The sequence below is a fragment of the Mixophyes fleayi genome, chromosome 9, assembly GCF_038048845.1.
Source record: "Mixophyes fleayi isolate aMixFle1 chromosome 9, aMixFle1.hap1, whole genome shotgun sequence".
Taxonomy (NCBI): Eukaryota; Metazoa; Chordata; class Amphibia; order Anura; family Limnodynastidae; genus Mixophyes; species Mixophyes fleayi.
Window position 1 is genome coordinate 128,430,236 of NC_134410.1, and position 16,418 is coordinate 128,446,653.

Here is a 16,418-nt window from a genome sequence, read left to right on the forward strand (position 1 = left end):
GCTTCGATCCCATATCTGTATAATTAGACTGGACCCGGGAACCAGATAGATAAATACAGGTTACATATAGGATATAGCTTACCATGTCATCCACTGGACCTAGAGGGAGGGAAACAAAAGGGCAATTATTAATGATATCAGAACCGTATGGAGCTGAAGAGTCTCGGCGCGGCCATCTTTATACAAGACGCAGCGATGTCACGTAAATAACATGCATTGCCTCTAACACAGAGCTATACACCCTACTATTAATACTCCAGCTATTGTTGAACTACAAGTCACAGCATACCTACTGACCAAACGACAGTGACAAGGGGGGGAAGACTGTGACAGGTCTCTAGATATATAGCAGAAGTCCTAATTTCTCAGGGCTAGAAGTCCTGATACCTACAACACCAGTTGCTTTATAATGAAATGGCATCTTGTAACATTCACAAATAGACGTTAAATGGTCTGCCAGTGATGTGCTCTGCGAGATCGGGGTGGCGGTAGCACGTTGTGAGATCTGTAGGCAGCAACGCGTTCTGCGAGATTTGTGTAGCAGCGACGCGTTATGTAACATTAGTGCAGCTCCCGCCCGTATAGAGTCCTCTCACCCATAGCACCGTATAGATGCGACTCACCCATTTTGCACGGATGGATGGTCTCGAGGCACTCCTTGTGGACTCCAACCCCGCACTTAGTACAACAATATCCCTGATAGAAGGTGCCTCTGGGGGGAGAAATAATATATCAAGGGTTATAACAAGGTGCAGGAGGGAAACATTCTACAAAGGAAGAGAAGTATTAGAACACGAGGACATGTACTGACACTGGGGGGAAGAGAAGTATTAGAACACGAGGACATGTACTGACACTGGGGGGAAGAGAAGTATTAGAACACGAGGACATGTACTGACACTGGGGGGAAGAGAAGTATTAGAACACGAGGACATGTACTGACACTGGGGGGATGAGAAGTATTAGAACACAAGGACATGTACTGACACTGGGGGGAAGAGAAGTATTAGAACACGAGGACATGTACTGACACTGGGGGGAAGTAGGTTCAGAGGAAACTACGTTACAGAAAGGGTAGTGGATACATGGAATAGCCTCCATCAGAGGTGGTAGAGGCTAATACAGTAGAGCAATGTAAACATGCTTGGGATAGACATAAGGATATCCTTACAAAGAACTAAGGATTAAACAGGGTTTGAGGTTACCATAGGTGAAATATGGGCAGACTAGATGGGCCAAGAGGTTCTTATCTGCCGTCAAATTCTATGTTCCTATGTTTATACATGAGAGGGGCGCAGCGGGGGCCAGGAATCACTGAATGAGGCTCAGAGGGAGCCGACTAGCCATGGAGGATTCACACGTAGTTTGTTGGTTCTATAACTCACCTTAAGAACATCTTACAGGCTTTGCAACTGGTGGTCGTATCGAATGTAAACATCTGGAAGTTGTGGTGATTGGCGTTGGCCTTTTCCGGCTTTATGTTCGACCTAAGTAAACAAACCAGACGGATGCAGGTGACACACTTGGGGCGGTTATTTAATCTATCTGAAATCTGTGGCATCCCGGCTGCAGGTGAACTACATATCCCATAATGCCCGGCTATCCGATGGCCATGCAAACATTACGGCCAGCTGATCGTTGCCTGTTCTTATGGTCTATTGATAAATAACACAGTCTAGTCATTCACTATAACTCTGAAACAACAGATTTGTGTCAGGCAGTGCAGAGATCTGATTGGCTGAAGTCATCGATATGACATAGGGGGAGGTGTTTAGTAACGGATGAGACCCAAAGTGTGTTAATGTTGAAATAAGCCCACTTTGGTCAATGAATGCCAACATTAGCCAGTTTCAGACCTTTACCGCAAATACATCTTAGTTATAAACTGCAGAATTTTAAGACCAAAAGACAGCAGGTTTCGTACATGGCCATCTCAAACTGTTCCATCCACTTCCTCTTCATGTCGTCTGTCTTGCAGAAGAACTGGAATCCTTGCTTCCCCTTCAGGTGTATCAAGAAGAATCCGTACGACCACTGTGTGGAGAAAGCAGAGTCTTACGGACATGCAGAAGATGCCGGGTCTCCCGCTCTCTAATCCTTCCCGCCAGTGGCGGACGTTGGCGACTCAGAGACAAACCTCTCAGTAATCGGTGCATACAAAATACAAGCTAATATGTGAGATGTGCAGAACTTACAATCTGGTTTTAGACACTCCTTTCCCCCACGGAACAAAGGCAAAATGACAATTTGGGTTCCAGGGAAGACAAAAAGCTTGTGTATCTCATTGACAGCCCTACGACTATATTATAATTAGCACTGGTATTTGTAAGACAAACCCCCACCCCATTATTACATCTAAATATACTCAATTCCTAAGCACATGATATAAGTTGTGAGTGAAGACATCTTACCATTTTGCCGTGTGACTAGGGTTAGCGTAAAAAGAAACCAAAGGAGAGTGAATGTTAAACACAAGGAAACATTATGTACTTGAGTTATGGTGGAAATACAGCACTTGAAAATTATTTGTGACGGCTCAGAGAGATAGTGAGAATGTCTGACAAGTGTTCTATCATCAATGTGTTAGAGCACAGCTAAGGAATGGGGATTGTAAAAGGTCCCACTGGAATGTTTGCTTATGGATTTCAGAAATGTAGATAGGTGTAACCGGCGATCACAAGTTCTGTATTTCAACCACACTGCAGCAGAAGAAATGACAACAAAGATTTGCCAAACATCTTAATGACATTTGGAGAATGTGAATTAATTAAAATAATAAGGTTAAGATATTTCATCCACGGGAGATAAACTACAAACGTGTCGGACGTGTAATGAACTAATCACCTTCTTGATGTCCTTGTTGTTCATGGGGTCATCAGTCATTTTATGAAAAAGCAACTCTATGATATCCTTTAATTCATAACTGTAACCTTTCCTTTTGCAGACGATGACCACTTTGTCAAACAGAAAGAGGTACCTGCACAGAGAGAGAGAGGGGTCAGCCGGACAGATCAGGTGTTACAGATTCTACAGCCACAAATGGACATATAAAGGAGATGCACAACAGGCCCATTGAATGGGTTTAGTCTCATCTCCTCCTTCCACTTCCTAAGAGCCTACTCCAGAGGTAGGCGGCCTGTGTAACTACAACTCCCAGCATTCACATTAATAGGGTACTGAGACTTGTAGATGCACAGACTGGTTACTCCCGACCTTTGCACCATCTCCATAACCAGCTCACCTGTCCTGCTTGGTTTGATTGACCATCGATCGGACCTTCAGTTCTCCGTCTATCTTTGGTCTTCCGAACTCTTCCAGTTTTACTTGCTGTTGGAAATCGGAGAAGAAAAGAGAGAGAGAGCGTAATTGAAGCTGACCATGAGGCCCATTGATCAGTAGAAACTTGTTTTTATTTGAAAAAATTGTCACATTCAGTTTAAGAAAACAAATAATCGCTAATGATGAGATAATTGCAAAAGATCCTGGATAGATTTGACATTGTTTCGTAACACAGATTAGTCAATTTATAGACCAGCGCAGAACATATCCTTCTGTCCGACAGTTATATTTTAGAATAAAGATTATCTTGTATATTTCATGCAGCTAACGATTAGTGTTGTTAAAACTATAAAATATAGTTCGGCAACTTCATTTCTATAAAATACTCCTTTCCCACCAATTGTTGATCTTTAAACCTTACGGAAAAACTAGTTTAGCCGAGTGCGAGATCTTCCACATCCGTAAATACGATTTGTTGGATAAATTCAATTTACCAGGAAAGACCCAGCTTAGCACTAAATTTATGGATGTTTTATTGGAAACTAATTCAAGCTGATATTCCTGAAATACAGACGTGACAGAGCGGCGGATTGAGGACAGCGAAAGGATAACGTCACTTTCCAGAACCGCGGTTAGAGTCACCGTTGCCGCCTCATGGACAGTATTATCGGATAACCCCAATGTCAGAGAACTAAGACACTCACCAAATGTTCTATGGAATTCTGAAACTCGCTGATCTTCTTTAACGTCTCCTTGTCCCTTTTCACTTCATTAATATACATGGCCAAATCCTGAAACATAAAGCGAATTTCGATAAAACCAGAGACATAAAACACAGAAAAGAAACTGTCAGCAGAACGAGGTGAAGAAAATATGTTGAATGGAGCTGGTTTCCTCTGAGACGTTTAATCGGGAACAGATAAAAGGAGAACTTGGCTCCCGGCTCCTTGTTGTCAGACTTGCAGTTGAGTAACATTGTGCTAAGTGTGGTCACTACTTGTTATCTAGATGACATTCTTCCTGCAGTACTTCTTATTATATCACTGTTCTCATACTATAGTTACAGAACTTCCTTTATCGGAAACGGAACAACATTGACTCGCTGGGACTGAAGATACAACGCTCCTGTTCTTGGGGGGGAAGATTTTTCATTGCATATTGGACTTCCTGTAAAACCTATATAATTATAATTCAGGAAGCCACTGGGAGCTTGTTCTGGAGCATCACAGAAATGCTGACAAACAGCAGCACAAAAATATGATATATGTTGCTCTATGCGAACGTTTAGATTTGTGGAAGCCATTAAATGTCTTTTTAGAGGAGTTTAATTTGTACTTCAGGTTTAGAGTCGCTATAAGAGGAGCATATACACAACTTAACTCTACTTTTCTCTGAACGTTCCGCTAACACGTAAGGGGCAAATTAGCCAACACAAACTAATCGTTAACTTTGGTGAAACAGCGCCCCCTAGGGTCAATTCACCAGAAAAAGTTTAGAATAAGCGTTTGACTTTATCAAGCAGTAACAAGTACACAACACTGGTCTCCGTCATGCCGGAGTTCTATGACTGAGATAAAAAAAAAAAAAAGTTAAATCAAAATCTTAAAATATATTCCCTGGTATTGTGACGGTATGAAGGGGTTAATACCTGCATGGCCTCCAAGGCTTCTTTCAGCGTGTGTCTCTCTGGACAGTCCCCGGTGTGGCTGAGAAGTTCCTGTGTGTGCACAATGTACGTTAGAATCATACAAAAAATGTATCACAGAGATCGACAACCTGTTGTGGAACTACACGTCCCAGCATGCCTTCCCAGCCGCTAAACCTTCTATAACCTGACCTAGGCGTTACTGTGTGCACTAAAATGATGCAAACTATGTAGTAGCTGGAACGATAGTTGGTTCATAGAGACCCCAGTCTAGTCTGACACAACGATTTGCTCCAGAAATGTATTTAAGTTACTCTTCCACCTCTACTTTGAGATAAGCCCCCCCGGCCTTTTCTTAGAGACCGAGTACAAGGCTCAAACGGCTACAACACAAGTCTGTCTCTAATATTAAGACGCAATTTATTGATAATATGATAAAAGATGTATTGTTGCTCTTCAGCGACCAGTTCTCCATAAGCCAGAGTACTGTGTAGATAGCGTAGTTCTAACCTACAGTCCTGAAAATTTATAATAATGCTCTCCACGTACCTTTAGTAAGAGATGATACTTGAGGACTCTCTGCATTGGGATCACCATGAGATCTTGCAGTTTAAACTTTCCATCTTGAACCTTCATGGAGCATTCCTGGGGGGACAGAAGAGAATGGGGTAAGTAGTACGTAGATGTGAAATAATATCTCCAATATAAATGATAAATGCACAAATCTATTTCAACAGAACCAGAAATACCTGCGCCATAAAATGCTTTAACACCGCGGAATAGAAAGTCAATATAAAGTTGACGCAGTGGGAGGTACAGAATAGAGTTATTAAGTGTAAGTTGTATACATTGCGTCAGACTGGAGGACACCACAGCGGGATCACTATTAACACCCACCTCAATTTTTATTTTAACGTCTTCACGGGTGACGATGATCTCGTCCAGTGTCTTCTGGGAATATTCGATGTGACTGCAGTACTCTCCATAAATAAGTAGCCTGTTGACAAACAAGGAACAGCAGGTAAATAAATGTGGAATTAATAACAATAACTTTATCAGGTTCTCCTTATTAATAATATATATCGACTTGTGGTTCACAGACTGGACAATGGTAATTCTGCATTTTTATAGACCATACAATGTCCGGCCCAATGTGCGATAATTGTGATTATGTGAATACTGGGACAAGTTGGCGTTTCGCAGGTGCGTCAGAAGAAGTGAACTCTGGGTAAACCAATATCTGACACAAATCTTATTGGCCAGTTTGGAGAACTTATTACCAAGAAAACAATTGAAATGTGACTTTAGTTCCTTCCTATGTATCAAAAATATTCCCAAACAAGAGAAGTGGTACTGTGCAGGTAACAGGGACTGAATTACCTAACTTCAGCACACTGAATAAGAGAAGTGGTACTGTGCAGGTAACAGGGACTGAATTACCTACCTTCAGCACCCAGAATAAGAGAAGTGGTACTGTGCAGGTAACAGGGACTGAATTACCTATCTTCAGCACCCAGAATAAGAGAAGTGGTACTGTGCAGGTAACAGGGACTGAATTACCTATCTTCAGCACACAGAATAAGAGAAGTGGTACTGTGCAGGTAACAGGGACTGAATTACCTACCTTCAGCACCCAGAATAAGAGAAGTGGTACTGTGCAGGTAACAGGGACTGAATTACCTACCTTCAGCACACAGAATAAGAGAAGTGGTACTGTGCAGGTAACAGGGACTGAATTACCTACCTTCAGCACCCAGAATAAGAGAAGTGGTACTGTGCAGGTAACAGGGACTGAATTACCTATCTTCAGCACCCAGAATAAGAGAAGTGGTACGGTGCAGGTAACAGCGACTGAATTGCCTACCTTCAGCACACAGAATAAGAGAAGTGGTACTGTGCAGATAACAGGGACTGAATTACCTACCTTCAGCACCCAGAATAAGAGAAGTGGTACTGTGCAGGTAACAGGGACTGAATTACCTACCTTCAGCACCCAGAATAAGAGAAGTGGTACTGTGCAGGTAACAGGGACTGAATTACCTACCTTCAGCACACAGAATAAGAGAAGTGGTACTGTGCAGGTAACAGGGACTGAATTACCTACCTTCAGCACCCAGAATAAGAGAAGTGGTACTGTGCAGGTAACAGGGACTGAATTACCTACCTTCAGCACCCAGAATAAGAGAAGTGGTACTGTGCAGGTAACAGGGACTGAATTACCTACCTTCAGCACACAGAATAAGAGAAGTGGTACTGTGCAGGTAACAGGGACTGAATTACCTACCTTCAGCACACAGAATAAGAGAAGTGGTACTATGTAGCTGGTCAGAAGATTGACCAAAAAAAGGCTTCTTTGATGTAATGTAGGGATCGGGTTTTAAATTATGGACAAGACCAGATATTTGAGTGACAGTAGCCTCGTTTATCTACATAGACCAAACCCAGAACAGGAACAATTAGGAACACAATTTTCTGACATCCATTCAGATCCGACAAGCACTCAGACCTGACAGCGGTTGACCAAATTAAACAAGCAGAGCGCTGCGGGGGCAGGGCGGATCGCTTCAGAAGGTCAACTCCGATTTTAGAAAGATGGAGCCAAGAACAGAACGTACAGCAGATCTGTCCATCTTTAACTGGCTTAACGTTGCCAAGAAGTGTTAATCCTATAAAACAACTAATTCGTGCTGCAGCTGAAGTTTGTACCACCTCAGTCCAGTTATATACGGCGCACATCAGTCTAAGCTGGAAACCTAAACGGGCGCAGCGCCAGCCATATAAAACCGTTACTATAAAGTCTTGATTGCTCAAAAAAATTTAAAGTAAACCAAATGTTCCAGGTTCCAAACCACAAGTGAATAAACTGGGAAAAGAACCAAGAAAGTAGAATTTTCATGTTCCCAGCCCATTCTCCTGGATAAAAGTCAGATCTGTGGAAGGAAGAGTTGCAGTTTGTGCTGTCTACGTGTTATCGGGTCTTATATACGAGCTGAGGATGACAAGACGTCAGATATATGAACTTAACGTGACGCTGCCGGTCTGTTACAAGCACTTTGTTTCTATTAGCTACATAAATATTGTTTCATGCCCGAAACTTCACATTTTTGGACAGGATCTTACAAAGCGGCGATTTGTGGCTACTTTATTCTTACTGGTAATTGTGAGACGACACATCAGATATTATATAACAATGTATGGAATAGTTGGCAATCAAACACAATTACGGAGGAGGCTTTATCCACTAGTCCTCAAGCCACTTAAAATTGGGCTGAAGAACCTGTGCTACCTTTTGCAAATACACCCTAAGTTAATAACTGTACCTCACTCCTTGTTGCCTTGATGACCAGCGTTTCCACCAGAAACATTGATAATACTAGTTTATTATGAATGTCAACACCCTTCAGAAGAATAACAATACAAATCCTAAAAGTCTTTTAAACTCCTTTATAATAATAAATATACCCAAATGGAAGGTAAACTCTGACCCACCAATCACCAAGGTTTATTGCAAACTCGTTTACAAGAATCCAGGAAACTTGTGGGCAAACGTTACGCCCCATACTGAAACCTGTTCCAAGTACGAAGGGCCAGGCTGGTTATTAAGAGGGGTCAAAATTAAATTTTGTCCAGAGACAGCAAGAGAACAGCGCCCTCTACTGGCCGAGCAGTACGCTTTGAACTTTCAGAAATAACCGTTGGATTATTTCCTTAGTACTCAGCCTTCTGCAGCCACTTCCCTGCGCTTTTCTAAAGCTGTAACTGAACATCTGAATCCCCAACTCAGATTCAAACCGTTAATTAAAATAAACACTAGAGCTACCACCCATGAATAGGTTTATTACAGCCGGTAAGATAACAAAATATAATTTAAATTTTCTGCAGGACGCAGAAGGAGGAAAAATAGAAATCAATTATGAGACTGTCAGAGGCGATCGCAGATAATTAGAGACAAATTAGCGCGGACAATGGAGACTCGTGATTTCAGAGAACTGTATCTATTTAACTCTTTAATAACAATCCCGTTTCCCGCAGACATTGCAAAGCTGAGGGGCTGCAAAGGACACTGGGAACCTGAAATGCTTAATTCAGTTATTCGTTCCTTTCATTTTTTTAATTATTGTTATTATTATTTTTATATTAATATGTCTCCAGCTGAAAGGAGACAGATTCAGAAGTATAATGATGATTTCAAGAGAAAAATGCCCCCTGACATAGTAGCTTTGTGGATAGAAAATATCATTTATATTTTTAAACATACAGTCAGAAAGAGAAATAATTGATGGTTTTAAAGGTATGGAGGTGTGAGGACACATTTTGATATATTGTAGCCCTGCACCTAAGATGTTGGGGCTGTACAATCTTAGTGTTGCAGTTTAAACAATCCGCACCACCCTCGATTCTTACATGACATAGCTGGAGAACGGATCTTAGGACGGATCGGATTGGAAGGCAGAGTCACCTTCCGTGATATTTGGCCCAATAAACAGTCTACTTCTTTATTTTTCTTTGTGGCTTTATCACAAATGTTCTAATACCAAACAACAGTTATAACGAAGTTGTGATTAATGCTCAGGATGTGAATAACCCAGGACTTGGACAACATATGGCTCCAGGTGTTGTGGAACTACAATTCCCAGTATGCCATCAACAGTAGATCCTTAACGAGCAGATCACACGATAAACGACCATTTGGTCAGATATCACATTAGAGTGTGCGCTCCCGCGATCATGTTTTATCGTACCAAAGCATGTTGCTTCATTTGATTTGGTTTTATAAACTTCCTAAGATTCGCAATCAACAATGGAAAGATGTCTGGCGAATTTGGAAGTGTGTATGTACACACCACCGTCTGCCCAACACTTCTGCAGATAGCTCCCCCAACAGAGGGTACAGAGTCGGGATCTTTTCAGCAGATGGTTACGAGAGATGAAGATCACAGATCTGAAGGTAAATCGTGTAGGTTTGTACACAGGAATCGGCTGCTCATCCGGACTTTCATGAAATTTTCTGTAGTGTGTATCCAGCGTAACTGCAATTGGAGTTTCTGTTTTCACCACTAGATGGCAGTATTGATGAAGCCAAGTATAGGCTCATGCACTGCACATATGAATCTGTCTGTGACCACATGACTGATCATAAGTGCTAAGCAGCAGTATACTTTATATCATATCATATTATATGTAATATGGAATCATGTATGAGTCACATGTAAGAGGACACCCCAAGGATAGGTGATACATGGCATAATATACCAGCAGATCAGCCACAATATTAAAACCACCCGTCTAATATTGTGTAGGTCGCCCTGGTGCTGCCAACACAGCTCTGACCATCGAGGCATGGACTCCACAAGACCTGTGATGGTGTCCTGTGGTATCTGGCACCAAGACGTTAGCAGCAGATCCTTTAAGTCCTGTAAGTTGTGAGGTGGGGCCTCCGTGGCTGGGACTGGTTTTTTCCAGCACATCCCACAGATGCTCAAATGGATTGAGATCTGGGGAATTTGGAAGCCAAGTCAATACCTTGAACTGTGTCATGTTCCTCAAACCATTCCTGAACAAGTTTTGCAGTGTGTCGGGGCGCATTATCCTGCTGAAAGAGGCCACCACCATCAGGGAATACCACTGCCATGAAGGGTGTACTTGGTCTGCAGTAATGTTTAGGTAAGTGATACGTGTCAAAGTAACATCCACATGAATGCCAGGACCCAAGGTTTCCCAGTAGAACATTGTCCAGATCATCACACTGCCTCCGCCAGCTGCCTTCTTCCCATAGTGCATCTCTTCCCAGGTAAATGACGCACACGCACCCAGCCGCCCACATGATGTAAAAGAAAATGTGATTCATCAGAGCAGGCCACCTTCTTCCAATGCTGCATGGGGGGGCTACTGTTTCTGTGCTCCTGCGACATTGAATATCCATAAAAATTTAAGAAGGGTGGTACAGTGGTTAGCATTGCTTCCTTACCAGAGGAGAATAAAAGATAACTATGTTTGTGTTTGTGTATGGTTTGTGCTCCCCTAGACTTCTGCCTCTTTAGCCCGACCACGTCCTGGTTACTTAATATTAGAGTGGTGTCGTTATTCCTAGTACTGAATAGTGGAGAGGTAACACAGCTGGGTACTAGGTACTTATATATTTATAATAATCAGCGTAGAGTTCTCGCACCATGGACTATAAATGACCATCACGCAGCGCTATATAAGCAGAGGAGGCGAACGCTTCGAGTCGTGACAGCTTATTCCCCGTCTCTGTCTCAGGCCATCAGCAAGTTCTCCAGCAGGGAGTTAATGCAGGAAGATTGTAGTGAGAGATCTGTCAGCTGAGGACGTTATTAGCAGAATATTGGTCTAATTACATGTTGAATTTTCCTTACTGAGTCGGCAGCACTAAGAATCAATCCTGAAGGGTCACCGCCGGGTCAGCCCCCATCTCATTTCCATCTCTCTTTATCCCGAGAAGTGTAGGATGAATTTACATATAGAATAATGAGCAGGTAACAGTATCCGCAACTGTCCTACATAATTCTATCTGCCCAGCGTGATGCACAGATCTCCCCCATAGCTGGAGGTTGATGAAGACACGACTGCATTTGAGCAGAATGAGGACGGGACCAATAAAATCTTCCAAAAAAATTCACGAAAAAACTTTATAAAATCTATTGTACGACAGAAGAGGGAAATAACATGGAGAAAAGGCTAATGTAGCAAATTCTGAGAGAGATTATCGTATATGTTCTATAATAGTGTAATTATAACAAGCAGTGGGCGGGGCCACCACAGAAGAGGAGAATTAGTAATGACTTCATCAGTGTGTCTGAGCAGCGGCCATTTTCTTGTAGCACACCTCCTCTTGGTAAATAAAGTCTATTTACCAGGAGAAGTAGGTAAGTATGCGGAGGACCCCGGTACTTCCCTATTCCTCCATAAATGTGGTCATCTTGCTCTGAAAATCTACACACCCCAGCCGAAAACTTGAAGCATTTGCACTGCGGAGCTGCTGTTTTGAGCTCCGTAAATGACCTATAGTGACATCACTGAGAATGCAGCCTATCCAGTCACTAGGAGCCAGTGACATCACTGAGAATGCAGCCTATCCAGTCACTAGGAGCCAGTGACATCACTGAGAATGCAGCCTATCCAGTCACTAGGAGCCAGTGACATCACTGAGAATGCAGCCTATCCAGTCACTAGGAGCCAGTGACATCACTGAGAATGCAGCCTATCCAGTCACTAGGAGCCAGTGACATCACTGAGAATGCAGCCTATCCAGTCACTAGGAGCCAGTGACATCACTGAGAATGCAGCCTATCCAGTCACTAGGAACCAGTGACATCACTGAGAATGCAGCCAATTATTCCAGGTGGTGAGAGGTTACATATACAGTATATGCGTTAATTTCAAAGGAAGATGTATACAGCATTGCTGGTTTTTTGCTGCACCATGTTCACCAGGAGTAAAATGTAATTTTAAGCTGTAATTAATTCCGCTGTCGCTGTTCCACACGGTTTACAGGAGATTTCACCGATATCAGGAGATTACAAAACGTCATTAGAAATCTTCAGATTTGAACACACAATATTTCCTTACCGAAAAATTATATCTTGGGAAATAGCTTTAAATGTCGTCAGTGTATGGACACCAACTGTCTATTACACAGTGCCACTTATATACTCCATGCAATTCTTAGTATTTGTTTTATGAATATACAACTGCACAGTATCACTTCTCCCGCTCTATATATTGCAGACAATCATTAGTATCTGGTCTTATAATGTATAAACATATAACTGCACAGTACCACTTCCCTTAATCTGGCCACACACAGAATTATAACACTTTCCACTTTTGCATATTCTCTTAGGAGGAGCAAAAGCAACAATGTATCTGTATATTTTACAGCCCTTTCATTGTTTCTGGTTTAGAGGGTTCCCCCTGTGTTTGCATATGGGGTATAATTCTCAGTATTTGTAATATTGGTAATATTGATTTGTAGACTGCTGCTTCCACCTTATTGATTAGCTCACGTTGGCCGGCTGTATGTAATCTGTCACTCACTGTCTCCCACCGAAATGTCTTTACCCAGAGATAGAACATCAGACAGACAATACATTCACTCTCCTGCCCACAACACAAACAACGTTTATAGAGATTTCTGTCCCTTTGTCTGTCAGCTCTGCAGGAGAAATGTCTCAGCTACGAGTCACATTTATCACATCACAATTAAATGTTCTATTACCATTTCTTTTGTAGAACAGTTTCACTCCCCAAGGTACAGTCTAGACCGTGAGACAACTGCAGAGCGGGTATGAGTCAGTGATCAGCGCTACAGTCTACCCAGAGCTCTGTAATATCCGATATAAATATACCAAGTGATCCCGCTCCACAGACCCAGTCTGTATACAATGGGAGTAACACGGTTGTGTTATATCTATACAACCTTATTACTGTCTGATAATCCCCAGACTGTTCTGTGGATATAACATTGAACCTTCCTTTAAAACATTTAAGCAGCATTTTCAGAAACCTGGTTAGCATCAATCTAACGAAGATTTATGTCATTCCAAATATTGTACATTCATTCCCCTCTCTTCTAACAGGTTAAACTGTCATTAATTACTATTTAGAGGAGACTATAGGAATAAGTAGGACAAGTGCTGTACTACTACATTCTACCACCAGGTGGCAATGTAAGAACCCGCCATCCATTTACTAGCTGTGGTTTATAGCCTATTCTTGGGCAGGATTTATATATAATAATTACTTGTGTATTAGTAATACGTTTATGTGCAATGCAGACTGTATATGAGCATACAATGTGATAACAGGTGTCTGACTGAAGGTGAAATCCTGCGTTTCCCAGAGACAGTGGAGAAATTGAACATTATGGCAGCGTATCGGGCCATTCGTCTTACTTTTCCTTGTAGTCCAGGAAGACCTGACCGATCGTGGTGCCACACGACATTATGGACATCTCGATGGTTCGCAGAAAGTTGAAATGGACCTTTATTAGTTCCTGGGGTAACAGAGCGGATACAGTGTAAAGATAATGATACACAGCGGGACAAATATACATATTAACACCGACATACACACACTGTCATACACACCAACACCGACATACACACACTGTCATACACACCAACACCGACATACACACACTGTCATACACACCAACACCGACATACACACTGGCTGTCATACACACCAACACCGACATACACACTGGCTGTCATACACACCAACACCGACATACACACTGGCTGTCATACACACCAACACCGACATACACACACTGTCATACACACCAACACCGACATACACACACTGTCATACACACCAACACCGACATACACACACTGTCATACACACCAACACCGACATACACACTGGCTGTCATACACACCAACACCGACATACACACTGGCTGTCATACACACCAACACCGACATACACACACTGTCATACACACCAACACCGACATACACACACTGTCATACACACCAACACCGACATACACACACTGTCATACACACCAACACCGACATACACACTGGCTGTCATACACACCAACACCGACATACACACTGGCTGTCATACACACCAACACCGACATACACACTGGCTGTCATACACACTAACACCGACATACACACTGGCTGTCATACACACTAACACCGATATACACACTGGCTGTCATACACACTAACACCGACATACACACACTGTCATACACACTAACACCGACATACACACACTGTCATACACACCAACACCGACATACACACTGGCTGTCATACACACCAACACCGACATACACACACTGTCATACACACCAACACCGACATACACACACTGTCATACACACCAACACCGACATACACACTGGCTGTCATACACACCAACACCGACATACACACTGGCTGTCATACACACCAACACCGACATACACACTGGCTGTCATACACACTAACACCGACATACACACTGGCTGTCATACACACTAACACCGATATACACACTGGCTGTCATACACACACTGTCATACACACCAACACCGACATACACACACTGTCATACACACCAACACACACACTGGCTGTCATACACACTAACACTGACATACACACTGGCTGTCATACACACTAACACCGACATACACACTGGCTGTCATACACACTAACACCGACATACACACTGGCTGTCATACACACTAACACCGATATACACACTGGCTGTCATACACACTAACACCGACATACACACACTGTCATACACACTAACACCGACATACACACTGGCTGTCATACACACTAACACCGATATACACACTGGCTGTCATACACACTAACACCGACATACACACACTGTCATACACACTAACACCGACATACACACACTGTCATACACACCAACACCGACATACACACTGGCTGTCATACACACCAACACCAACATACACACTGGCTGTCATACACACCAACATACACACTGGCTGTCATACACACCAACACCGACATACACACACTGTCATACACACCGACATACACACTGTCATACACACGAACACCGACATACACACTTATAATAAACACGGAGTCACCCAAAAAAACAAACATTGAAAACCAGAAACATAATTATGTGATTAAAGAGCCCCAACCATCTGCCTTTTGTGGACCAAGATCCATAATAATATTAGTAAAGCTGCCCCCATAGGGTCCAGGTAACGGGGGCTTTAATCGCTCAGCGCCATCCAACGGTAAAACACTTTCATGGGGTGCAGAGGAACAAGATAACAAAGATATTTACCTCTAAATTAATGAAGATTACAGCGATCTCCGGAGGGGAGAGGATCTGCTTCAGGGGTAACATGTAATTCTGAAAGACACAAAACGTGACACTAGAATACAGAACGGAATTATCATACATAGCGCAATATAAGGCCGGGGGGGTTTATACACCCACCCAACAGCCGGCTCCGAGAGTCACAAGAAGACAAGTCTCAGTCTATAAGAGGCAGCAATGATTTTTTTTTTGTTTAGGGTTTAAAGTCCATTCAGGACAGGACATTTGCAGTCATTCACTATATCACTGCACAGACTATTCTGAGCAGCCTGAGAATCGCACCGAGCTCTGGTAGATGATGGATGGAGAGACGATTAAAGCAGCTATTTCCAATACTTATGAATAATGCAGGGGCGGGTTGATGAGCGACGCTGCAGCCATCTTTACATAAAGCCGCCAGAAGCGTCTCAGACTCACTATTCTGATATCATCCAGCGTCTTGTAATACTTGTCTTCAGTATCGCGGATCTCCAACAGACAGCAACTTCTCTTGTCATCTTCTGTCATCACCATTTTCTGAGGGACAAAATAACGCAAAATAAATATCTCTTTTATCACACAGAAATTGTCCCATGTCCATTAACTTAATGTTTTCTTCTCTGCCTTCCAGTGAAAAAAATAAATAAAATCTAAGCATACATTAATGTTG

General features: G+C 42.5%; 1 protein-coding gene across 4 annotated transcripts in view; it reads right to left on the minus strand.

Annotated features, from left to right (window-relative positions):
* The window catches only part of VAV2 (vav guanine nucleotide exchange factor 2), a 157,204-nt gene that overhangs the window by 12,433 nt on the left and 128,353 nt on the right, over window positions 1-16,418 (minus strand). For 2 of the 4 annotated variants that reach the window (XM_075185709.1, XM_075185707.1), the window contains exons 6-19: window positions 16,187-16,285; window positions 15,734-15,802; window positions 13,840-13,940; window positions 5,822-5,921; window positions 5,474-5,569; window positions 4,928-4,996; window positions 3,984-4,070; window positions 3,242-3,327; window positions 2,845-2,977; window positions 2,412-2,426; window positions 1,925-2,034; window positions 1,386-1,487; window positions 624-712; window positions 83-99 (exon numbers count right to left, since the gene is read on the minus strand). In XM_075185709.1, coding sequence (XP_075041810.1) covers window positions 83-99; window positions 624-712; window positions 1,386-1,487; window positions 1,925-2,034; window positions 2,412-2,426; window positions 2,845-2,977; window positions 3,242-3,327; window positions 3,984-4,070; window positions 4,928-4,996; window positions 5,474-5,569; window positions 5,822-5,921; window positions 13,840-13,940; window positions 15,734-15,802; window positions 16,187-16,285 — 1,173 coding nt within the window. The remainder of the gene's footprint in view (window positions 1-82; window positions 100-623; window positions 713-1,385; window positions 1,488-1,924; window positions 2,035-2,411; window positions 2,427-2,844; window positions 2,978-3,241; window positions 3,328-3,983; window positions 4,071-4,927; window positions 4,997-5,473; window positions 5,570-5,821; window positions 5,922-13,839; window positions 13,941-15,733; window positions 15,803-16,186; window positions 16,286-16,418) is intronic. The other 2 variants (XM_075185708.1, XM_075185710.1) reach the window with 1 other exon arrangement.